The 27383-nt window shown below is 39.9% G+C and overlaps 1 protein-coding gene across 1 annotated transcript in view; it reads right to left on the bottom strand.

Moving 5' to 3' along the window:
• Nucleotides 1–27383, bottom strand: part of SPIDR (scaffold protein involved in DNA repair) — a 194478-nt gene that overhangs the window by 54108 nt on the left and 112987 nt on the right. Inside the window, exons 9-10 of the mRNA XM_059471467.1 lie at nt 13807–14017; nt 12249–12499 (exon numbers count right to left, since the gene is read on the bottom strand). Of these exons, the coding sequence (XP_059327450.1) occupies nt 12249–12499; nt 13807–14017 (462 nt within the window). The remainder of the gene's footprint in view (nt 1–12248; nt 12500–13806; nt 14018–27383) is intronic.

Genomic DNA, 27383 nt, shown 5'->3' with positions numbered 1-27383 from the left:
ACACAGAAGTGTGAACTTTGAGAATACCTTTGCCAAATATTTACAGGACAGGACAACGACATTGCTTTTTAGGCTACAGGGTCTATACCGTACCTGGCACAATGATCTGTGACCACAGCACCCAAAGCTAGCAGCACCGTGCTGGTTGTCCCAGTCATCTTTGTGGGAAAACTTGGTTGGATAAAGCTGCTTTTCCCAATGACCCACATTCCTCCAACTAAGTTCTTGTGCAGAGGTTTTTGTTTCAGTCACAAGAGCATGAGGAACAAATGACAAGGACCCTGAATGGCTGTACAGTAAGTCCAAAACAAGCCCAAGGGCCAGCATGTGATGACACCACATAGGTCATTTCCTTCTGCAAAAAGAACCCTAATGCTTAGGAAGCACTTAGCAGAATAGTGAAAATGATCAAAAATGTTTTCTATCAGATCACACAGAAAAAGTTTCCAGCAGATTTAAGGAACGGTACAAAACATTCCACACAATTTTGCTGGTTTGCATTACAAGGAGGAATGTAAGCACATCAAAGCTTGAATTTGCCCAGTAAGAAAAAATCCTTCTGGTCCTCAAAAGACCAGTTGACTTTGAAATTAGGACGGACTGTGCCTTGACCACATTTGTAAAGGCAAAAGAGAACCAAATCACAGACACCATCTGTAGGGAAGTCTAGATACTGCCAACATAAGTTTTCCCACCTGTGTTTTGAGGCTAAGGCTGTAGGCCTGAACACACATAATTCATGAGCTGGGCTTCCACAGCCTCACAGGGCTTTCAAGGGCCTGTCACATTCTTCTCAAGTGGATCATTAAGGGTGGTGTACCTAAATGGATGGGTGGAGGAAATTTATCTGAACAGAAGATTAGAAGTGATTCAATTTTGGGAGATAACCGACTTTTTGTCTAGGTAAGACAATAGCTCAACCATGTGAGTTTACACTGGCATGTGGAGCTACTCAGCAGTTTCACACACAGATTCTTTCGTGCAGATGTAAAAGAATAGCACTATAAAGCTTCTTTTTGTGAACCATAAAGGTATAATTCTGACATGAAGATGGCTGATGTAATCAACACTTTCATGAGGTTAGGCTTAGAGGCAAACAAAGCTTTCTACAGTGAACTTTCTGAATTCCCTTTGACTGAAAAGAGTTCATCCCGGACAACTGGTGGGACTGTGACAAAGATAAGAGGAGTGGAAATTCGTGCTCAGGTCGTTTTACAACACATGGAAGGAATCTTTTCTCTCTATAGAACACACTGCAAGTAGTGGCAAAAGACCCGGGAAGAAGAGGAATAGAGATGATGGTCTTCAGTACAATCTACTTTCAGAAGAAGAAAACTACTTGAGCGGGAAGTCAGTGCTGAAACTTTCCATTCCAAAGCTTTAACTATTAGCAGGACTAAATTATCTGTGAGAAAGCACTGAGTTCATTCCACACCTTCTACAGAAATGCAAAGCAGAGTGTAGAAAAAATGTCCTACTTTTCTTTAAGTATTTCTGTGGTTGTCTGGATGAATGGAGGTGTCAGAATTGTAAGGGAAACCCTGACTGACCAGGAAAGGAAATTGTCTTATTGATGCAAATAGCAGAGACCGTGGTGCTTGTCATACTGGAGCTTTAAAAACAAAACTCACGCCTTCCTCATTCTCTTTTTCACAGTCGCTTTTGTTATTTATTTTTAAATACCCTCCTGACTAACTGGCTTCCAGAAGAAGAGGGGGAAAAAATAGTAAAGGCAAAAACTGGGACAAAACCTCAGTATAGAAGGATAGCTGAGCCATCAATTTCTGTAGACCAAACCCTTAGGTCCAATTCTCCCTGTGCTACTGCCAGCCACTTACATCATTCATAGCAAAAACTTTGACAGTCCAAACTGGTGCGTTCAAGACTTGCAGGAATGCTGCCTGTTCACAATATAGCCTGAAAGCTAACACAAAATAAGTTTAGCATCTGCATAGCACTATTTAGATAGAACAGCTCTTAAACAAGCAATACACCATTTAAAGGTGCAAATCTCAGCGTTTGCTACACTAGAAGTTCTTACACAAAATTCTCTTGAATCCTGGAAAACTTGCTCGCTAGAAAGGTGCATGCTGTTCTAAGGTGTTCTAACATATACATACACACACACACACACACACACATATATATATATATATATATATCCTATGTCAGCACAAACAGCCTCCATGTAAACACGCGGCCGGGAGGAGCATGAGTAACAACTCTGTTTCCATCAGAAGCCCTTTATCCTGCGTAAGAGGTCTGCACGCTAATAGATGTCCTAGGCTAATGCTAACTAGCTACAGCTGGCTCGCAGCTATAAAAAGCATTAATGAAAACATAAATACTGCCTTCTCCGCTTCCCTCAGCCCGGACGTCAGGGCTGCGCAAAGGCAGCGCTTTCCAAGAGCCGCTCCGTGTGAATGAACGCGCTGCTCCCAACCAGCCCGCTCCGGTTCCCCCGCTTGTTTACTGAACAGCGTGTGCAGGGATGCGCGGGGACAGACAGACAGACAGACACACACACACACACACACACACACACACACACACACACACACCCCACGTGTGCCCTCCCGCAACCCCAGCCCCGGCCTTCCAGGGAACGCTGGGATAAAGGCAGGAAACGTCTGCTCACCCAGGGACTGACCCACGGGCTGAACGCAGCTCCGCTTTGCCATTTATCCCTGTGTTGTGCTGAAATATCACTGCGCTGCGCTGCCACAGCTCCAGCTGCAATAAACCACACAGGCAGTCAGTGACACGCACGGAATTCAACAGCGCTTTACACCTGGGACTTCTGTGTGCTCTAAAAACTTACTACAGTACTTATGTTTTTATTTTATTGAAACTAAATTGCAGGGGGGAAAAAAGGAAAGGGACAGGTTTATCCAGGACATATAGAGAAAAAGGAAAAAAAGCATGTATCTCTCCTCCGTGGAACTATGGGTTGCAAATTAAGCCAAAACATCAGTGCTACAACAACCAGCAATTTTTATCAATCCACGCCGTGCATACACAAAATCTTCATTATTATTTGACTGCTGAACTAAGGATTGCAAATTGAGACCAAAACATCAGGATAATGAAGTGCTACAACAATCAGCAATCCGTATCAATCCACACCATGCACACACAAAATCTTCATTATTATTTGAGCATTGGACTGTCTATCTGCTCTGTTAAAAGGGTTTTATCATGAAAGCAGTTACTTTGCCACCATCTGCTTCTTTGGATTTCAGCAGGTGACCTCAGACAGAGACAAACCCTTCAGGTGTTTGCAGGAAGGCCAGGCATGTTGACTTGCTATCCAATATGCTAACCACAAGCCTGAATCAATAAGTAAGAATCATACCTAGCTTTTATTTTTCCTTGTCATTTTTATAATGGAAATCCTTTTATACACAGGGTATTTGGGGTTCTTCATCAAAAAAGTGTAGGAATATGCAAAAATTTCTTGGGATCAGGAAATTTGGGGTTCTTCATCAAAAAAGTTGAGGAATACCCAAAAGTATATTTATCTTAAAAAAAAAATCTTATTTCCAAATATCATGATTCTTCTTTCTCATGGTTTTGTTCAATGCATGACTTTTTAATTATTTCTGATTTGCATTATCCAAATAGCAACTGCAAACAGGCAGATCGACCCCAAATTCAGCAGGGATCAAACAAATCACAGAATACAACCTATTTGTCTATGCAGGAGTTTCATAAATCTAGCACACAGAGGTTATCCTATAAGGTGCAACCCTTGCAAGCATTCAAAAAGAAATTATCTGATTGCAATTCATTGATTTGCTGAAGTTGCAACCTCTAAACCAGATGTGACACCTCTTTTTGCCTTGAATTTTCCCCCTTCTCCTTGTACATATAAGCTGATTTCCAACTGATTTCTTAAAAATCCACAACCTTAGTAGAGCCCCCTCCCACTTGCACTGCTGAAACATAAACAGCCTGAGAGACACTGATTTTCCTAACTGTTCATGCATTCACTTCAAATACCTGTTTTCTCAGGATGTTATTGATACAATTCTCCCACAAACCCTGGCAGTCCAAATAAAAAAGGTGACTCAGATACACAGAAGCACCAAGGTATAGATGAGCTCCTGACCCAGATATTTTCAAGCATGACTAAACAGCCCAAGCTGCAGCAAGAAAGCTTTGGCAGTTTTCAGCTCCCTTGGAAAGGAAATATCCACTTAGCATTAAATTAAATAGAAATAAAGAAATTAAAAACACTTTTGGAAAGATTAGACACCGAGTGTCTTTGCTAACATTGTCTTCCACTTCCCACTTACATTATGTTAATACAGCCAGTTAATTTATAGCTCCATATTGAAGATGTGACATAACTTGTTCCAATCAAATTAATTTCCTTGCACGTTTTTCCTCATGTCAAACAGAATTTACAAATTTTGGCATTTGTTCAGAGGCAGTGGAAAATGCATAATCCCATTGTTATAGCACAAAGACAAGAACATCTGTAGTTGTCATGACCAGATTATATTTGAATTCAATAGTGGGGAAAGCTGCTGCCTCAGAGAGGAAATCCAGAGCTTCCAGCAGACCAGGTTACTCACAGCTCCATCCAACCTGCTTCTGAACACTTCCAGGGAGGAGTCACCCACATCATCTTTCTGGGCAACCTGTTTCAGTGTTTCAGCACCCTCACAGTAAAGAATTTTTTCCTAATATCTAATCTAAACCCAAGCTCCTTCAGTTAGAGGTCATTCTCCCTTGTCCTATCACTGCATGTCCTTGTAAAAAGTCCCTGTGCAGCCTCCCTGCAAGGCCTCTTTATGTCCTGGAAGGCTGCTCTAAGTTCTTCCCTGGAGCTTTCTCTCCTCCAGGCTCTCCAGCCCTCTCAGCCTGTCAATGTGAAGCACCTCTGAAGTACACTTTGCATTCACTCCTAGCCTCAGGCACATGCAAAGCATGCTGTCCCCACTGCAGTCAAACACATACCTCCAATCAAGCAGCTAAATCAGCATGTTACAAACCAATTTGAACAAATATCAGGCAGTATGTATCAGTTAAATAATCCATTTTTTTCTCAATGTAGGACTAAAACTAAAAAATAACAAAATCTGTTTTAACTGCCAACCCACTGAAGCCCTTACCCTGTGAACTGAAATGTGCAGTAAGGCCATCCCAGGCCCTTGCTCATCACTTTTCCCATTTGAGGAGCATGTTCCTCTCCAAACCCTGTGAAGTGCCCTTTAGTCAAAGAGGGAGTGGAAGCAGTAACTGAAATGAGATTGAGGATTTCAGCCCAGCAGATCCCTACCCAGTGTGATGCTGCTGACTGCCTTTGGCTGTGAGAAATGGAACAAAACCAGCAGCCACCAGTCAGGACTGGCACATGAACATAAGATAACCTTCTCACATTTCTAACTTACATACCAATTTTAAACCACAGCGCTTACTGAAAGAACTAATTGTCTTCTCCGAGGAGCTTTGTTTTATTTGCACTGTTTGCTGTACCTTCAACTTTTGCATTGTATAAAAGAAAGTGTAGAAGAGCTTAAAATATAGATGTCCAGGCCTATGTTTCAGCAATATTTTCCCTTTCAAAGTCTGTCTTAATTAATAGAGCATACCCTTGATTGCACAAAACTGTGTATTCCTGACTCTTTGAGACTCAAGACCTCCTTTTCCCCAAAAGAGTATCTTTGTAATACTTCTCCAAGGAGTAATGATCTGTTACATACAACAGAAGCTTTTACAAAGCTGATGATAGAAAGTTATTTCTAAGAATCTTCCATTTTGGAAAATTGCTATTACATAAAATCTGTGCTGATGTTTTTCTGCACATGCACTACCTCTGCAGATACTTAAGGCTGTGCATGCAAAGACTGCTTACTTGCCAAATGGCAAAGAAATTCTGTGCAATATTCAGGTGGTTAAATTTCTCTCCCAGCTGCTAGCTCACCTCCACCCAGGCATTTATAACATTTGTCACTGCTCAAGGTTCTTGCCTTTGGGTACGATGGCAGAAATAAAAACAAATTCCAGAGACATAATCTGACTTTTACAAAGGTTTCTGAGAGCTTCAGCACAACTTTAATGCTTCCTCCAGGAAGTGGTATAGTCAGTGAAATGCAGAGGTGCAAAACACACATGGAAGATTTCTGCTCTCAGTTCTATCAACCACGTAACTTTCAGACATACAAAAATTCAGGGGGAAGGTCAAAGCTGGGGGTAAGATTCCATACCTTTTATGCAGGCCATCTTACAATAAGCCTTGACAAATAACAGGTGCTGGAAAATTACTATTCCTGTTTGAAACCACCCAATGTACAACAGTACATACTTTGATTGCTGCTCTAGTGCTGGCAAATTACATTTTCAAATTGTTTGCTTTTTTCTCCCTAGACTGGTCTCTACCGTAGGATAATGTACAGGGACCACATTACTCTTCCCATTCTCACCATTTACACAGTCCCTGAAAACAACCAATTGGGTGCATACAGCCATGAACAAAGAGCAGTGGGAAATGAGGTGCAGTAAAGCTTCCCCAGCTTCCTAAAGCCCTGCATGAGATCATCAGAGGTGGGAGGTGAAACTGTGTGGTTACAAGGTAAGTGGTGGGGACACACAGCTCTACATAATGATGCTTCTATAGCACTTACCTGTCTCTGTGCTACTCAGGTATTCCTGCAATTTGTCCATCATGGGGAATACATCAGTTAGTAGAGCTACTCCTCCTTCTTGACCAAAAAAGAAAGGCTTGGGGTGTGTCTGACTGCCTTCTGTGAGCAGATGGGTGCTTTACTGATCAGTCTAAGCACTTGAGTATGGAGGAAATAAAGCAACCAGTGTCTCCTTTTTACTAGATACATACAGGAGCCTGCACACACAGTATACTTAGCCATCTAATAGTTGGTTTCTATTCCTGTCCATTTGCTTTCCAGGGAGACTGAATCCCTGTCACACTTGTGGTCTGTGCTGGCCATCGTCTTCTTGAGCCTCTTTTCTGCACCAGCACTTTTTACCACTGCCCTGATATAATTTACAGCAACAGCAAATTGTTTAATTGCCTATTCCCGGCACAGGGACGAAAAACGCTGGTGTACATTGAGGGGTCCTTTTTTTTTTTAATTGTACAGAGCATATCAGATAACAGTGCTTTCACCTTGCCCTTGGACAGAATAAGGTTATGTAAATATTTAGCACTGGAAAATAAACAGCAATGTCAAATTAACAAATTGTTGTACTACGGTGGCACTGGAAGTAGCCCAAGTTCCATCTGGTTGTCTGCAGCATCAGCAGGGAAAACAGACTTTCAGGGCTATCCAGACAACAGCCTGGGGAATCTACAGTGTTACTAACTGCATAAGGCAATTTAAAGTATTAGTTGGACAGAGTGATACTAAAGCTGTTTTTCCAACAGTCTTTTGTCCTTACTCTCTGTTTTGGTGGCTCCCGTTTGAGAATTACAAATAGAGCAGGGTGGAGGCAAAAGGGAATAATCCAAGTGTCAGGGAGTCTTTACTGTGAATAAAAAAGAGAGAGAGACTTCAAAGCAGAAACCAGTTACTAGAGCTGGAACCACAGCTATTAGGAGAACTATTATAAGTCTGTCAAGTAGCAATTAGACTACTTTGCAAGAATATTAAGAGCAGTATCTTCACTTCGGAGAAGGATTTGAAAAGGGGAAAAATAGAGAAACCTTTTAGTTTATGGAGTACTTTCTACTGCATTTCAGTTACTTATTTCCTGTTTATTTTCCACTTGAAAAATCACATCCCAGAAACATAATGTAATTTTTTAAAACTTGCATTTATGACCATTCAATTTAAAATGTTTTGTTGAAAAAAAAGCACAAAAAACAAATGGAATGCTGTAAACAGATTTAAGTCAGCCACAAAAAACATTCTGACAGATGTTAGCATCTGTGAACACGGATCTTTCATGACAGTCCTTTCCAATGTGGGCTCTTTTCAAATAATACTTCCAGAGATTTTTATGTTGTTGTTGTTAATTTCATTATGTTTTATAAAACTTAAGGTATGTTTTCCATACCAGAGGGACAACCTTACAATGTATTAATCCATCTCCTTGGAATGCCAGTTGCAGCATCTGACACTCCATTTTAGTCGTGCATGTTGCCAGGCAGGTTAACCCATTGGCTAGATTTGTGTTAAGATAAACAGCAAAGATCACTGGATGAAGAAAAAGAGGGGGGAAAAAAGGAAATCCAACTAAGAAATTAATTAGTTCTACAGGATTATCACTTGCCAATAAAACTGTTTTACAAAGAATTACATATGAACAGGCTACTTGGAAACTTGCAACAACTTGCTAGACCACAATGAATTACAGCAACCGACTATCATGTTTCTTTGGGCCTGCTCAGAAAGAGAAATGTGATTTTCCTCACTTCTATTTCTTCCAGCCACTCAAACAAATCCTCATCTCTTCTAAATATTTTGCTCCCCAAGGGTCCTGCTTGCATGGTGGCAGACCTTTCCACTGCTCTGTGATCTAGCAAATGGAAAACAAAATAAAGAGCAAAACTGAAAGAACTGCAGATGAGTAGTGCAGAGATGCAGATCACACTAATTTTTAAAGTAAATGTATGGTCTTTCTTTTGTTCCTGGAATAGAAAGCTATAGCAGGTTTTGTTCAGGTAGGAAATGGGTCAAAACTTGCCGAGAGAAGTGAATGGAAAATTTGTCTAGTCACCCACAGATTTTAAAGTGTGGATTCACAGCTACAGCTAACATTGTTTTCTACCAGCAGTGGTTAGTTCTTCCTTCATGACAACACCCTTTTCTGTCCAGCCTCCTCACACAAATCCTCCGAGTGCTCTGACCAGTTTAACTGCCTAATAGTCCTAAAAGTGCATCTATTTCAGTGACACTGACAGCCACACACCCAGCCCTGTCCTTTAAGGCACAAAACTGACCAGCTCTATTTTTTACAAATCTCACGTGGCCTGCTCAAAACAAACAGATACTGGCAGGAGCAAAATCCAAATTATACACTGCTTTATCCCAGGAACACAAAGTACAAGGCCGGCTCAGTGAGTCAGACACCTCTGAGCCAGTGAGCTCCTCAGGTTGACAGAAGTCTCTTTGGGATCCTCATACTTGTAAGCCAGGACATTTTCAGAAAAGAATCAAAACAATTGGGTTTAGACAAACATGTGTTGTTGTGTCATTAACAAAAGTATCTCTCTGCCATCAGAGGGGAAAAGGCAGCAAAAAGTATGCCAGGAATGCTGGAAATGGGCAGACAGTCACAGCGAGTCATATTTTCTTCTGGTTTTTTTTTTCCCCGCAAGAAACTCCTTCAGCATGAAAAGTCCATTTGCAAGAGCAGTTAGTTACGGGGGGGGAAAAGGCAAATATTTCAACAATAATACAGGGAATGTGGATCCAATTTATGCACAACAGAAGCCGGAGAACTCCTCAGTCTCTGCAAAGATTTCTCAGCATCCTTGGAAAATGCTTTGAATACTTCAGCTGAGCCAACTTCAACCCTTCAAACATATCCCTTTGTCTATCAGTAAAAGGCCATATTCCACATGTGCATTTATGAACAATAAATGCTAATGCACATAGGCAGCCCTGTAGTTTCTATGTTCCACAAGCGTTAGTTTTAATCAATTAAATTAATCCATTTCCTTACAATCAAAATAGAGATTTCTGCCACAATTTGATACTCTTACTAGAAACTGGATGCCTTGAACCAAATGCATCACTTCCCCTACTCCACGTTTAATTTCATGCTTCTTTTCAGCTTATTGTGGTGGTTTTCATGCTTCCCTGTGACAGTAGCATCTAAGTTATTGTGGAGTGCTACAAAAGAAGATATGCAATAGGACAGCCTGTTTAAAATACGAATAAATTAGGAATTAATCTATCTTGATAGCTATTTAGAAATTTTTGTCTATGAAACAATGAGTAATCTAACTCATCTTGCCTCATAAAATACCAACCTTGTTTTCCTGGCTGTTTTACTTCACAGAAAGAAATTTAAAATGGAAAAAGTAAGTTTTTTTGTTACAAAAGAATAAGCCAACAGTTGGTTCAAAGGACTGCCAGAGGGCGTTGGACCCTTTTGCTCACTATCAGGTGACAGACAGACATTTTTGGTAGAGGAGAATTCTCATGTGGATGTTTATCAGCCATGGAAATAGTAGTTGATAAAGCAGCAAGAGGTGTTTTTCATTCCTCAGTCTGTAAAAGAAGGGCTCGTTCTCCTCTTTGCAAACGAGAAAGTGGGTTGGTTTTTTTGATTCAGGATCCAAAACACAGTCTGATGGCTGTGAACAACAAACAAGCTGTTTTCTGAGCTGAGACTTCTATGAAATTTGAGGAACTTTCAAGAGACCAGTTTAACAACTGCACATGAGAATACCCAGCTACAGCATGCACGCAGAAGCAACAAGCTCTCATTTTTTATTTTATTTCTATTTCATGTTTGACATAAGAAGTGCAACCTGAGATTTCTGTTTTCTTTCACCCCATTCCTGTGAAGGGTGTGGGCTCAGGCAGGTTAACTACCTCAAACTGTGAGACTGCAAGTTGAGTGTACTTTTAGTTAAGAGTTGGAAATGAAAAAATCAGGTTGAATAACAGTCTGTCAGGTGCCCTGACATTTGATCAAATGTAGCCTTCTGGAAAAAAAATCTACACTGAGGAGTACTGTCCTCAAAGCCACATATTGATGTGGGCTGATAAAGTACTTCTCTTCTTACTTTTTTAAAAAATATATATGTTTTATAAAGAATGAATTCAATACAAAGCAATGAGTCCAGACAACAAGATGTATCAATTACTTTTTCAAAAATAATGTTCAATGTAACTATTATATGTAAAAGAGCTCCTAAAAATGTCAGGGACCAGGCTGTTGATAATTACTTTCCTGTGGGTGATGATCAAGGTAGGAAAGAATAATCTTCCTAAATTCCTTCTGGAGGAATTTTATTGATCAATGAGTGCTGTGAATTACCCAGAAGCTTACAAAGTAGCAAGAATTGAGAGGATTCTAGTATTTCAAAAGCTTAAGAAGAAGGACCATTGAGGACACCACTATCCACCTGCAGGGTGGCTTAGAGGAATTCAAATTACTCAAAACTTTGAAGAAACCTTTCAAAGCCTATTGCAAATTACATCTGGAGAGCTCTCAACAGGACCTGTTAAACTAATTGCACATCTCCATTCAAATCTCAAACTCTACAGGAAGAAATGTTTGCTTATTCCCTGAAAGGCTGAACTTAGAACCCTAACACAAGCTCTTCCACTATAATTTACTTTAATGATCTTCCTGAATGAAAAAAAATCTGATACATCTTACCTTTCAATATTTTAAACCAGCATGAATAAAAGGTTAGTGCAAAATCAAAGGGAAAATGCTATAACAGACTCAGCTATCTCAGATCCAGGGTTGCTGAGAAAGACTGAAATCAGTCTTTGGTCTCAAACCTTGAGAATCACAAAAGAAGAAGGAAAGAATTCAACAGTTCAGTATTGGTCAGAAAAGAAAACTGTTTGCCATATCTTTGGTATTTAGGAAAACATGGTCCAATTCTTGATTCCCTCCACTGTAAACAGGACAGTGTTAGGATGCAAAGACTAAAATATAAAAGGCTAAAACAACTGGCTGAAAGCTGTGTGTTCCATGAGGTTTGTGTGTAACATTTCTGCACTGCTGGTTATGTTTTGACACCACAACACTTTTTACTGCAGAAGAATCTTAACTGCTGTGGCCTCCAGATTTCCAGAAGTCAACAGCATCTTTTTCCAGTGACTTCACAATGGAAGTATACACCTATGTTTCTCTAATAGCATCTGTGCAAAATCCTCATTATAGAAAAGCCCTTCATTTCTGTGTCTATGTATTTTTTTTGTTTCAAAAAACCACAAGCATAACTTACTAGCAGAGCATACCAGAGACTGAAATAGGCAAATGGGATGTAACAACAATTTTGTGAAACTCAAGGAACAGTATATGATGTTCTCAATTAACTTCTCATTACTTCATTTTCAATCTTCCTGTCATCTGTGGATGACATAAACCATCGACAGACCCTTCCCTTCTCTGGGCAGGACTTCTGTGTCACACTATGCCTATTAAAGAACCACACCACGCCCAACAACAGCCCCATGCCTTCCTTGCTGAGTGTGCTTATTCCCCACGAGCTGACAACCAAGAATGACATTTCTGAACTCACTCCTCTTTGGTTTCTCATATTTCACAGCCTCAACAAAAAAATTCCCATGCATCTCATTACTCACCTAACGTTTGGTGGATCTGAATTCGTGACAGGTGCTGCACAAAGAGGCTTGCTTCCTGGAGTGTGGCTTCTGTACCCTTCTCTTGCAGGCAAACAGTACACCCTTTGGATAACAACTTGGACCTGCACTTCTCTCCATCCCACTGCTCCCTGGCTTTCCACCATTTCAAGCAGAGAATCATTAACAGCACTCGGTGCTAAGGGATGCCGTTTTGAATCACCGTTGTTATGGGTTTGTGGAGCACAAGGAACCTGGTGAAGGAAAACCCATTAAGAGAAACATTCCAGAGAAATGAGATTATGTAGAACTAGGAAGGAAAATGCCCTCATGAAAAATCAAGTTGCAAGTGCAAAATCAGTTTTGAAGTACTTGTTGCTCCTAAAATAACTTACAGACTAGTGGCCAGTTACTTGTTGTGTGTTTTCAACAAACACTCAAGAGAGTTGCCCACAAGGTGTGCTCCTGTATTTAACTGGTGTTCTGGACTGAGCTAACACAGCCCCTGAGAGATGAAGGTGACACCAGCAGGAGAACAGAACTGATATTGATTCTTCCCCTTGAATGGAGTTACTGTGCCATAAGTATTATACACCAATAAAGAAGGAGGATTTGCAGTATTTACAAGAAAATTGTGGTATGACACTGCTCTTTGTCTACCAAGTGGTTGCAATAAAACTTGTCTACCAAGTTCTAAATGAAGTGGTTTGTTTGTTAGGAGCCATGAGGGGAACAAGTAAATTGTTCTGGTTTTCAAATACCACCGTAGAAGCTTTTTACAAGTTAGAGTTGAAGCAAGAAATTCAATTAGGATTTGTTTTATGTAACTTCTTAATTCCCAGGCCAATAATGGGAATTATATATAAAGCAAACACAAAATGTTGACACTCATGGTTCTTCAAACTTGAAGGGCCAAACTTGTCAAATATTAAGAATCATTTAGGTAGCCAATATAAAGCTTTTACAAGAGCCTTGCTTTCAGAAAGTGCTGGCACACACTGTGAAGAAAACAAATCTCTTAAAATACCTCGGCTTGTACAACCACAGCTACAGAAATGTAGAGTCAGTAGTAATTTTAATACAAATAAAGTCAAAGTAGGAAAACAAACTGAAGGGGTGGGAATGGGGCGTGATGCTATCAATTGATGCTTTAAAGAAAGGATAGGATCTATAAGCAAATGAGTTAAGGCATAGGAATAGGGAAAAGGAATATTTATTTTAAATAGTATCTTGAGTGAGTTACAAGAAAACAGCTATTTTAAACTATTCAGCTATAAAGAATAAGAGAAAAATCAATGAAAAACCGAGTTATATTTACTATTTAGCACAGTAGTGAGATTTCAGCAAAATAACCTCACAGCAGTTCAGCATTTGGATGGACCAAGAGCCTCCACTAAGAAAATATTATTAAAGTAAACACTGTATATTATTCAGCCTTGACTAAATGAAAGGGGAAACCAAACAGGTCAGTAATTTACGATTTTTGTTTTTCTTATGATTTCCAAACATCTGCTCACTAACTTCTTACCAAGTGCTTAATTGTGAGCCAAATGGACCATACCCGATTATCTGAAGATTCCTGGTGTAACTTATCATCGACGTCATCAAGACTGAAGGTCTGTGCCAAAGATATAATATTCTTCCTGATAAGCATCTTTGTTAGACCATATGTCTTCTCTCTGGCTTCTGAATGTTCACTGCGTAGCACCTTCTGACTAAAGTAGGTGTTCATGATAACAGGAACATCTGCATTTTGGAGAAGCAGTTTTTGCCTGGAAAAAAACAATTTAAGTGGCATCAAATCCATTACAAGTTAAATTACTGAAAAGCACTGTTTTAAAATGTGTATTGCATTGCATTTCTCTCCCTTTTTCCATAGTTATCACTAAAACACTGCAGAGGTGTGTTATCCAATTTGCAAATTACCCACAGATAGAGTTGGCTTGGAACTGTCTCAGCTCAGGCATAGCCCTGGGCAATTGGAGACCCACTGCATCCAGGGACAAGTCACACCTGGAAGCCAGCTGAGCTGCCAAGCCCCACGAGCCCCATCTGGCTTCACACAAGTGCTCCTTGGTGTCTCCATGTTGTCAGCACAGAACCCAGAGCACCAGGACTCTCTGCATACAGTCAGTGAGGTAAAAGCCATGAATGAGACTATTAAACCTGCTCAAAGTTAATTCAGACCACTGATGCACTGGACCCAGCCTGGCCCTTGCAGGACATTCCCCTCTGGTGAGTGCTTCCCAACCCAAATTCATTCTCATGCAGCTGGCAGCAAGATGCTCCTTCCTCCTCTAATTTTGTTTTTCTTACAATCCTCTGTATATTACCTTGCACGTGTGTTTGTCACTGTCATAAATGTGCCCTCCTAGATCCAGTTTTGGCTTCTAGTGCCAATGTAAACTCCCTGACAGCTCCATAAGCAGCAATTTCTTACCCACCAGATTAAGAGAATGTTTGCAGAATCTCTGAACACACACTAATTTCATGCCAAAGCATGTGCTGATGTTGGGTTTTTCTAATGCTGGTATCACAATCGCACATTTAGAAGTACACTTTTTATACTCACAGGACACACATCTAATGAAGTCAGCTAACAAAACCAACCAGTAATCTCATTTCCTACAGACCATGAAAACAGACCAAAATCCACTTGGTGACTTTACCACAGCCTGTATTTTTCTTCTATTAGATTTTTATCACCAAGGCATCAATGAATGCCTCCTGCCTCAGCAGCAAAGCCTTGCTGACCTGAATTCACAACTTCAGTCTCTGGACTGCTCAGCAGTTATATTATGGAGATGAAGCAAGTTTCCACATCAGTGACATTGTTTCTCAAAATATAACCATACAGAGTTAAAAAGCAAAATGAAACAATGAAACACTCAAATACACTTATTTCTGATCTCAGTCCATACAAGATCTTCACCATGGTCTGTTTCACAACAGAATCCTTCAGCTAAAGGGAGATTGATGTATTCATATTTTCAAAGGCATAGGAAGACATACAGCAAGCTTTAAATATAATCTCTGTTATTTTATAATTAGGAAAAAAAACAACAGCCAAATGACCTGTTAGAAAAGGATACATTTAAATATAAATTATGAACAAGATGTGTTGCTTCTACTGTGAACACTCACAGAAGTTATTATTTGAAACAGAAAATTAATGAAAAGTTACAGCATAAAACTAAGGCATGAACTTCACCACGAAGAAGCCTTATTGCCATCTATGAGCTCCCCAGATTTAGGGGAGCAGCAGTTCATCTCTAAGGGACACCTAGTCCTTTGACTTCAGATGCATTTGCTAACAAAGCTCCCAGTTTAGAGCATGAAAAGAGTTCACAAGGCTACCAAACTGACATTGTCTGATAATTTTCTGCATTACAGGATTAAAACTAAGGAATTAGCTTGGTCAGCAAACTGAGACTCTCTGATTTTACCAGATTTTTCAACTGTTACTTACCAACTTTTTTCTAGAGAAAGAAATGTATATAAATTTACTACATATCTCAGAACAGTTTGGGCTGTCTTTATAGACAGATGTGTAATGAAAATTTTAGCACCTTCTTTCTTGAGATGTCTGTGTTCAGATCCAAAGTAAACAGGAAATCTTTCTGAACACGAGACCATTACGTCACCAATGTCAGAAGAATGTTTGCTTGATCTAAAACATCTCATTCTCTAAAAAAAACCACTGACGTTAGCAGCAAATCATTTGCAGAAACTTTGAGGTTTATGGTTTTATTTTTATTTTCCTGAGCAGACATGTGATCAGGTTTCTTGGTTTTTTTTAAAGGCAGGTAGGTTTTACTGATACCCAAAATGACATGTACCTTGATTTTGCTGTGCTTATGCATTCCATGTCTCGAGTACCTTTATAATCTCCAAGAGCTTTCCTGGTGAAATACTCATCCTTTCATCATATCTTTACATGGGTAATGCATGAACTACTGGTTACTTGGTATTTCCACAAAGCAAAAATGGGGAGATATATATATATGTGCTTTCAGGAGAAGCCTCTCATTTCTTAAATGCAATTTGTCCACTAAAAACACTCTCCTGAAGAAATAGTTTGTTTTAGACCTGCATAGATGTGCACAGACGTAGCAATAATTCTTCACCTACATCAGAGGAATATTCACATACATCTATTTAAATCTTCTCTCTTTCTCAATGGACAGGTACCTCACAATGAAAAGAACCAGGAATAAATAGAAATTAATCCCAATGGAAATGAAAGAAATAAGAAAGAAGTTTGTAATAAGCTCACTATTTTGTGTATAGGTAGATGGCTAAATGGAAATATTTTATACATATGTGTATATATGGAAAACATAAAATTATTTATATTTTGCATACAATATATAGAATAATTGTATTGTTTATTTACATTATTATCAAATTTTAGATATTTTTATTCTTCAATATGAGATTTATTAAAATAGTATCAATTAATTGAATGAAAACTCTTTTCCCACAAGTTCTTTCTAGTACTGCTCAGCAAAAGCACTCTCTGTGGAATGGGAACTTTGACTGAAATCTCTGCATTGCTGCTGCATATTATTCATACTATTTTCTTTGCAAAAAAGGCAATCATGTTAGAGACACATGTTTACCTTAAATTCTTTTTTGTCAGTTTGAAAGGTACAGACCAGGGCAAAGAAAGCCTATCATGCTGGAAGAGGTGAGAAAAGAAAAATCCCCAAACTTCCCCAAGCAATCCCTGCATGTGTCCCTGTCCCTGAGACACCATAATTGATCACCTCAACCTTAAATATCCATTCCATATTCTCTATACCCAGAAGCAGCCTTACTCTAAAATACAGAATACACTGCAGCATGCTCTTACACATAAAGTGTTAATTTGGGCATTGCAAGTCTTCTGTGGCCTCTCTTATATTGCTTCTTTTCTATCTGCTTCATAGTAGTTTAAAAAGCTAGTTTTCAAAGAATGAGAGACATCATATCATTTAGCTAATCCAAACACAATGGAAAAAAATTAAAGCTCAGTACAGATCATAAACCCCTCTGAAACAATCTCTTGTCCTCTCTGATTTTTTCTTGCTCAGCAAAGGATTATTTAAAAGTTGGATTGACTTCCTTAATAACTGCCTTTAGACCTTTGTAATGACCTGAAGTAGAGACTGGGAACTTTTTATACCACGGGGCATTTTTTTCCCGGTATGCAGACAATCAGCACTTGCCGTAACTGGTCACATGCTAAAGGAACATGAGGCAATACTGTTAATTTTTTTTTTTTCTTTTCCAGCAGCAGCTTGCTTCTCTGTCCAAGAATGTAACTTGCTTTTTCTCTTCCTCCCTCCTGTGATGGAGGCTATCTGGCCAAGTAGGCAGGAGACATTCTTGCCCACTTCTACGTTTATCGTGGTGTGTCTCCATCCTTGACGTGGAACGCAGCAGAATGTACAGCATGGCACTGGGTAAAGGAGGTGACGCTTCCATTTGAGGCAGGGTCTCAATCCTGGGGCCAAACAATCAGCAGGTTTGCACTGTGGTCTGCCCTGCACAGCCCATCCACAGGCAGCAAGGAGTTGTGACTCCACAGCAGCAGCGCGCTCACAAACCACACGCTTCCGCTCAGTTCTGCTGACATCAAACGGTGGTGCTGGTTCATGAACTCGAGAAGACTCCAGATCACTTTAAATTAGAGAACATATTTTTTTGTTCACTCTCCCTGGGTATTTTACGGAGCTTTTGTCTTTTGCTGTTTTTTCTCCTTTTCCTTTACAAAGTGTATAACACCCAGAGTGTTTTTTTTGAAAAGTAGACTGCATTAAATGAACACTCTTACAGCTTGCACTGTAATTATGAAACAGGCTATTCTCAAGTCTCAGAACAATGACTGCTGCATAAAGCAGGTTTAACTTCCATCAAGTAGCACAGCAGTAACACAGGTAGAACAAGAGTGTGCCAGAGCCTTACATTGTTGCTCAGAAGTATGAGGAATCATTCCCCATAGGAACAACATAAAGGGCCCATCCCTGACTTCCTAGGAATCACTTGTTTCATCCAATGTAGAGGAAGTTGCTCACACTGCCTCTTGCTTAGGTTTGCATGGCACATGCAATGCTTTTCTATGAAATGTACAAGAAATGCCTGAGTATTGAGCTGATGATAATAATTAAGAAACAAATCCTCCCAAAACCCCAAAAAAACCCTTAAGTTCAGACAAATCTCAGCCCACCCATCACCCAAGGACAGTAACTATCTTCTCAGCATACATCCCAAATCAACAAGCCATTTGTGACAGACCTGCTTTCTGTCATGCCTAGAGATTGCCCAAACACAGAATTTTCATCCATGAGTGAGTAATCTCACCACTTGTGAGTGAGCCTCCATCAGCGTCACTTACTGCTGCTGTAACGCCGCATGGACACTGCCAGTCTGAGCTCACACTTTCACAGTACAAAACCTCTTCCCATGCCCCAACGTCAAAGACAGAAAACAAAAATCAGCTGGTATCTCTTTCTTTGAAATTATCTTATTCAAAGCAATGGATTATTGTAGTACAGGTTCCCAAGGCTGATTGTACCCTTTTCCCTATGGAAAAGTAGCTCTAACCATCCAGATCAATGTCCAGAGTCATATCTGGCAAATATACAATTCTCAGCTGCATCAGGTTTCCAAAAAAGGCTTTGACATTTCAGAATAGCAGGTATGCAGAAGATGTAACAATGAAAAGCTAAAATTTCTGCTTTTAAAGTATATGCATTTTATTTGTGAATAGAATAGTTAGATACTTGTTTTGTCCTCCTACTGGAAAAATATTTTGTCTGAGGACTCATTCCATGAATACAAGACACCAAGAAAAGAACATATAGCTGTTAAATACATAATTTGTTATATCCCAATGTTACAATTTGTCACTGAACCTCAAGTACAAAGGAAACTAAGAAAATCAGTAAAACAACACAAGTAATGAAGATAAATATTTTCTGCTGCAGTGTAAGTTCTTTCTGCAAAATACTATTGTACTTTTCAACAAAACTACTTGTAAATGTAAGAAATCACTCCAGGAAGAAATTACAGTGCACAAAGCCAACATTTTTATCACTATATCATTTTACTAATTTCAGAGCAATCATATAAACTAACCACTGGCTTGCCATAGTGCTGCCTTTTGAAATCTGACACCCTGTAGCATGAAAAAAAGTTGTATGGAAATGTTCACATTTAAGAAGAGCTCTGCTATAAAAAGCTTGTGGTTAACATTAAGCACTATTATACCACACACCCAGTGCTCTCACCTCTGCAGGGAGCTGCACTGTGTGCTAACTGAAGGGGATGTACAGGTCTTCTGAAGTAGGAAAGCACAGATGGATATCAAAGCAAATCTTCTCCACCTCCAGGAAATTACTGCAATATCAGGCTTTACCAAGAATGGAAAGCAGGGAAGTTTCTCAGAGCTCTCCAGCCACTTATTTTGGCTATGAAGAAAGCACCTGAAATTGCTAGCATTCTGGACCCAAATTCATCATGATAAGGCTTAACCTTTGGCACCACCAAAACATGAAATTCCACTCACAGGCTGTGATTACGTACAAACTGGCATGGAAACGATAACTTGAGCTTACTGGGGTAATACTCCTGTGAGAATTCACAAAAAATCTACTCCAACTGGGATGTTGAGACTTTTTTAACACCTAAGTCAGACAGAAAACAATTGGTATTAAAAAACCTTCACACAATGAAACATTAAATGGGAATGTTGCTTTAAAAACAGAACAAAAAGATTTCCCCCCATGGTATGAGGGTGTTACAAGTAACTAGGGAGATATAAATATCATGGTTATCTTTTCATAATCAAGATGTTATGAAAGAATTCCAATCTGTGTGCTTACCCCATATATCAACTTGTGTCTGACTAGCCATGAGCTCATTATTCAGATGACTTCTCTCCTCTGTTCCCAGTGCTAAACTGCACGTAGAGTTTGAGGTGGCTGAGGGAGCCACCACAAAGTCCAGGGACATGCCAGAGGGATGCTAAAAGGTGGACAAAAAACGAAGCAAGTAAATTGCAAAATGATATCATATTAAAACTTGTGGTGAGTGCTAGAGAGAACAAAAATTACTGTCCTGGTGTGAGATCAGAAGCCCACCTACCCCGCACTTTAGCTTAGAGCAGGCAAACAGCAAATATTTGAAGACTATGAAAACAAAAGTAAGCATCTAGTGAAAGCTCTCCAGAACACACTCTGATAACTTCCAAAAAATTTCAGCCTAGGGACTTCCTAAGGCAGAAGTAATATCTATGTATCTAACAGCCTTTAGTAGACCTTTCTTCCAGGAACTTATGTGCCTGGTTTTTGACCACTTGTACGGCATCCATAACATCCTGCAGCATCCACCGTGTTCTGCAGTCTAATTACACGCATGTGAGAAACCACTTCCTTTGATTTTTTTTGATCTGTCACCTAGTGGTTACATTGCTGCCCCCCACTTCTTGTTTTTAAGAGGCAGTGAACAATCATCCTTCCTGATGGCACTTCCTACTACAGACCTTTATCACATCCTCTCCTAGCCACTGCTTTCTCAAGGTGAAGAGACCCAGTCATCCCAGTCATTTCTCACAGGGAAGCTGCTCCATACATCTCTTCTTGTTGTTCTTGGCATTTTTCAACTTCTGCTACATATCTTTGATTTGGAAGACTGAAATCCTGATGTAGAAATGCACCACGAATTTCTACAGTGACATCAAGATGGTTTTGACTCCATTTCTAGTCAAGTCTGACTTTACCATGTATTTTTCTGATAATTAAATGAAGATTAAGCAGACATATTAATGAAGCTATTGAAACACTAAAAACACTTTCCTGGATACAACCATCTAGAATTCATCACTTCATATGTGCACTTCACATTTACCTAAAATTTCCTAGTAGGAGAGCCCGAGTCCCTCCTCCAGCCCTAGTTCCAGAGCACCAAGAGTACGAAGACATTCCCCTGTCCATAGGATTGTGAGGATGACAGCACACAATTGAATAGAAAGGAAACTTGCACAGTTGTAAGTGTTGTACAGGTGTCCAATTCTCTATTTTCTTCATTGGCATTGTGGAGATTTGAGACAACAGTTTACACCAACAACTCCTCTGCCAGTGGATGAAAGGTGAGGAGTGTTGCCACTCTGCCACCATTACACTCAATGTCACCACTCCTGAGGTATCACAAGAAGCTGCTTCTCACACCAGAAGAACTCTGCAATATCCACCCAAGCAGTTGAGGGCCACGTGAAGAACCTGAACTCAAGAATTTCTGACCAAGGTATGGAGTGTCAGGGTCCTTGGCTGGCTGGTTCAGGTTTGGAGGATTACTGGAGAAACTTCAACAGACAAATGCCATTTTAAAATGCATTGTTCAATGTTTTGCAGAGATTAAGAACACTATCCTTTTCTTCCATAGACATTTGGCCTTTGCTATTGGCAAAGACCCTTTACAAGTCTATCCTTGAGTTCATGCTCACTTGCACGCACAGTAGCAAGAACAAATAACTATCCCTGAGCAAACTTCAGAAAGATAAACATCCACAGATGATTTACTTTACTTCAGTATTTTATTATCAAAGCTAGTATTTAAAAAAAAGCCAGCACAGCTACTAAACAACGAAAAATCTTCCATCAAACTTATTCTTATACTTCTATCTTGTTCTGGTACTAGTTTCTGAGCATTTCCTATTGCTTCTTTGCCAGGTCATGAAGCAAGACCAAATTCTGCTCTCTTCTGGTGAGGTCACTTTTTATACAGAAAAATCCAGGGCTATCAGCACAGGAAGAATAGCTGAAAGCATCAGGAGTTTTGGGTTCTCTGGTAACACAACTGAGAATCACAAAAGGTAGTGAGAGCTTGCTGTGAGCCACAGAGCACAACAGCAAAGCAGAACACTCCATCTCAGCTGGTCAAACTCTGCTTCAAGCAGCCTGGAGGTCTCAGTGGGCAGCATCAGGTAAGGGGAATAACTGAACCACTGGTAGATAAAGCTCTCTTGCAGAGCTCCACAGGTCTTTAGGCATGTTATAGATCAAATTTACATCCACTGTGATCCACTTCAGCTTTACTGAGCTGAGAAAAATCCTTTGTTTCACTATATTTGCTGTCACTACTGATAAATGTGCAACAACAGTAAAGGTGCTGTGGATAAGCCAGGTAGCACAGAAACCTCTTTTAGGCAAAGTCCTTTCTGCAGTAATCCACTCAAAACAGTCATCAGAGAAAAGACAGCAATGCTAGTGACCAGAGTGGAAACTTCTTTACCGAAACATCCTGGCGTAGACATCGCCTAAGTGAAACCTCCTGTGCAAGGGAAGGAGTTCAGCGTCTTGGGCTGCCACAGAAACACCGATCGTATGTGATAAACAAAATACCTTCCTTCTTTTTAGGTTAGAAAACAGCCCTCAACAGTGTGTGTACTTTGAAGTTATCACTCACAAGAGTAACTTTCAGAGCTTCATTTTGCTTCTATGCAATACCATGTATCTTCTCCATTAAATCACCATAGGTGGATTCGGTGGCATAGCTCTCTCAGTCAAAGCAAGGAAAAATATTCTGAGAAATAATATTTAAATTCAACATTCTCCTTAATGTTGTTTTTTTCTTTTCTGAATCCAGAGCAATCTTAGGATTCCTGCATTACTTTAAAGACATAATTGTACAGAACAAGCAAAACATTCTAATTCTAATATTGAAATCTTATATAGTCTACAGATCGCTGATAACTTGACTTGTTTTATTTCAATGAATAGTTGCAATGATACTTAGCAACCAGATCACACCAGATTTGGGAGAGTTTTCATACTGCATCACACTATTCTTATATGCTTTAATTTCCTCGTCAGATTCATGTAAGAGGGCTGGTGACTCAGCAGAGCAGAATCAATAATGCAATGAGATGGATGAACCCCTGGATTGTTTTTTTGTGATCCCATTACACTTCAGAGTCTACACAGCTCCAGCATGTTCTAGGTTTACTTTTCCGTTTCAAAGAATATTTATTTTTAGAAAGAAACAGTCTTTTATGCTTCAGAGAGAAAAAAGTTAGAGGTATAGTGGAAAGATGAAAGCCCTTATTATTAAATAAAAAACGCCAAAACCCACACAGCTCTGCCTCTATTTATTGTATTTAAAATACTTCAACATCCACCAACTCAATAAGCCAAGTTTACCTATCACAATTCTGTATGTTGCACAGTCATATGAACACAACTTCTTAAACCTAATCAATCAAAACTAATTATGAGCCAAGTTGAAATAAGTGGGAAAATACCAGATGTATCATTACAAAAATAAAACCTAAGAAAAACTTTTTCAGAACAGGAAAGAGATCGGTATTTTTTAAGGGGATCTAAGAAACAGAATTGCAACTCGTGTCATTGCTTGAAGCATTATTACAATAAAACGTCAACAATACTGATACAAACACACCTGCAAAAAAAAAGGACCATCAATAACCTGTGAAAACTGGCAAGAGTCCTTGCAGCAATGTGACTTATTATCTTACAAGGGACAGTTTTTTGACAAACCACTTCAGTTAGAACTCTCTGTGGAAGCAACCCACTTCCAAAGGAGAGGAGCATTTTGGAGCACGGGTATCTCTCACTATTGCACCCCGCCCTCCCCTGCCAAAAAAGCAGAAACAAAGTCTTTGAAGTTGTGGGAAAACACCTGTGAAAACATACAGATTTTGGAGAAAACTGGTGTGAGAGACATAAGGTGGAAGGTGTGCCATCACAGACATCTTGGCCCTGGCAAAAATCCTGACGTTTAAAGTGAGAATGACATTCCAAGAACAATAGTGAAATTTGCCAGTCCAGAGAAATGTTTATGCAATAAAGGGTGAAACAACTCCACTACACACACATTTCCTAAGCAAACAACTGTGAGTTAATCGAGGGCTTAAATATATCCCATGGTGTTCAACAAAGGATGGCATCCCTATTCTCAGGCTTGGAAGCTGCATATCAAGTTTTGGAAGCAGGGACTTTGCAGCCAGATTTGAAAACCTGAGAAATATTAACCTAAAGAAGGAATGCTGACTGACTTGTTATAAAGGAATCATCATGCATTTCACTTTTCTTTTCAATACTTTCCACTCTCTATGTACCTTCAGTAAAATAACGGCAAACACAGTATCACTGTACAAGATCCCAGGCTTTACATGACATACACAGGATCTGAATGGCCTCTGGTTTTGAGCTGAGTCATAGGTTATCACAGGCAAAACCAGGAGAGAAGTAAAAAAGACAAAATTATCAAGTGCCAGCAAAATGACCCATCTTTTCTACCACTACAGCTGAAGCACAAGTGGTAAGAAACCATCTTCTACCCTCGGAAAGAAACAAGTTTGTGCCAGATAATGACCCTCACATATAAGCTGAAATTCTTTATTTTTTCCCACTGTGGTGGCATGACTCTCCCTGATTGCTTATGCATTTATTTCATTTCTTATTTAAAAGAGTGTCCTCTTCTTGTTCATCCAGCTTCTCTTACATTTCCTTTTCAAAGGAGTGTATCCTGGTCCACAGCTGCCCTGCCAGGCCCTTCCCTCACTGCTCCTCCTGATGCTGGTGCTCTGCTTCTTACTTTCATTCATCTGCAATTCAAGATGGACCTAAATAAAAATGAACTTGCTCAACTGCATCACTAAGCAGGACATAGGAAAAAATTCTATAAATACAATGATACTAGATCAGTCTTGCTGTAAGTTCTAAAGTATATATATTTAGGATGCTGTTTTTTGACATGTATTCATAAATCTGTTTTTAAAACAAAGTTACTTGTGTTCTTTATTCTCCTGTCCCTCAGTTGTTTTAAAAAAAAAGCATACCTGAAACCACTGCAAAACTGTCTAGTACAAATACTGTTCAAAGTGGAGTATCTGGGCTGATTTCCTGTATGTAAATGTGCTCAGCTGAAAAAATGTCCAGGGCATGATTCCCAGACTACGGTACAGGAAAAAAGAGGAGTTCCCTGGCTCAGTTACCATCAGAAGGAAGACACAGGGACTCCTGCAGGGAAAAGAGGCCAGCTCATGACTCTCACATGTGTGTGCACACACACACAGAGGTGCAGGCACATGTGTGTGCTCCCTTCCCTGCCTTGCCTCTGCGCTGGTGGGGTGGGTGAGCTGGCGCAACACCCCCTCAAGGGAACAAGCCCTTGAGAGATCTGATATGACATTTTTACATTCAACTGGCTGCATGCAACATTCCTCTTAAAAAAATATATTATCTGCTTGCTGGCTTGAAGCGTCACAAAGATAATATTCACGTCTGTGACCCTGACTGTCTCTGGTCAGGAGGCAGAGAGATTGTGCAGAGCGCGTTGCCTTCCAGCACCCTGGGATGCCTGCCAGAGAACAGAGCTGCTGTCCCAGAGCAGAGGGTCAGATCCCCTGCTAACACTGTCAGCAGTCCCTCTGGTGACTACTGGGGAGGTGAACGGGACACACAGGAGACTTGGCTTGCACAGCCCCACATCTGCCTAACTGACGTACAGAGCAAAAACTCCAGTGCCCTAAATCCAGGAAAAGAGTATTTTTTTCTTTAGAGAACCTTATCCTCAGATCACTTGTCTTTCCATGTCTTCTTTATCATTGTTGACCTCCAAATTCCTACACCACCACCCTCTTTCAGTATCTACCAAAACATTCATATCTGTTTTCTACATTGTGGTTACATGTCCATGTGGGCTGAAAATCCTTTAAAGAATCTTATTTAAACACAGCTTCATCATTCAGATACTGTTTAGGCAATGAGCTATGCAGAGCCAAGCAGCATTACAGAATCTTATTTCAAATCCTGTTTCCACTACCGGAGCACTCATTTTAAAGTGAATCTAAATTACTGCCTTTCCCATAAAAACTTGCTTAAGTGCGTTTTAAAAGAAATGTTGCCAAGCGCATAAATGTAACTTCTGCCCTTGGAAGTCCTTGAAATAAAGTTTGCTGAAGGCTGCCAGATTAATCCAGGGTAGAATCAGTCTGTGTTTGCTCAGCTCTTCTGCTCTCCCATCCAATATGCACTCCTGGAGACGGGGTACCCTGATGAGCAGATTTCACTATTTCACCTGATAGGGCTGATCTGCTCATCACATCCACCACTGTTTGCCTCCACCATACACCAGCTAACAGTAAAGATGACTGTCAAATCATCATATGCATTTGTCTGTATCTCAAGCTCATCCTGTCATGACAGTGGTCTGTATAATACCTCCTGCTGCCACAGACCATGACCACAACTGATCGTGCAATGACAGTAATGAATGTAAGGTTGATGTATGAGTATACAACTCCCTAATTTTATAAGCTTGCCACAGAACTAGTGAAAAGCTTGAGAAGCATGCAGATTTCACATTTTTTATTCTGAACTTTTTCTGAAACTGCCATTTTTATTTAAGTCTACTCTGTAAAGGTTAAAAAAAAAGACGTTTTGAAGACCTGCAAGGCCCTACTAAGCCCTAACCACTGAGTGGTTACCCAACAGAGAGCACCAAAATGTATATCATCCACTCTGCAGCCCACATGCTCCTCCTCTCACTTCAGAAGGCAGGTAGCCCTTTCAGGGCACACAGAATTTCTGGCTGTGTCTGATCTGGAGAGCACATAAGATCAAAAAGCCTCTTAAAGTCATTCAGGGAGTTTCTCTTCTGTGCTGTCAGAGGGTATCTGGCTTAAGGACACACAATAAACACAACTGTGGCAGCTTAGCAGTCATTTGTAGTTTTTCCAAACTACTTTTTCCAGGTTCTTAAATCGCCAAAAATCCTGTCTAACAGCCACCAAACAATTTTTAAAATGTGGTAAAATCACATATCCATTACAAAAGATGTACTTATGCGATTTTGTTGGCTTATGTCTGTTTAGATAATACAGCTGCATACAAATTGCTGTTGCATTTTAATAAAATTGTCATGTTAACAAGGTCCACATGGAAAGCACTAGTCAATATAACTTTGAGTAGGCATGGACAGGAAAAAGGACTATGCTATATCAGAAAACATAGCAAAAGAATATTGAAAGTCAGTAATTCAAGCAGCAGAATCAGTGGCTGACAAAATTTTAAGCCCTTTGCCTCTGTGCTTACTTCTTCTATTATCCTCTCAGAGGATGAGCCTCTACCA

The sequence above is a fragment of the Ammospiza nelsoni genome, chromosome 1, assembly GCF_027579445.1.
Source record: "Ammospiza nelsoni isolate bAmmNel1 chromosome 1, bAmmNel1.pri, whole genome shotgun sequence".
Taxonomy (NCBI): Eukaryota; Metazoa; Chordata; class Aves; order Passeriformes; family Passerellidae; genus Ammospiza; species Ammospiza nelsoni.
The sequence above is the reverse complement of the archived record's forward strand: the minus strand, read 5'-3'. Positions and strand labels throughout refer to the sequence as shown.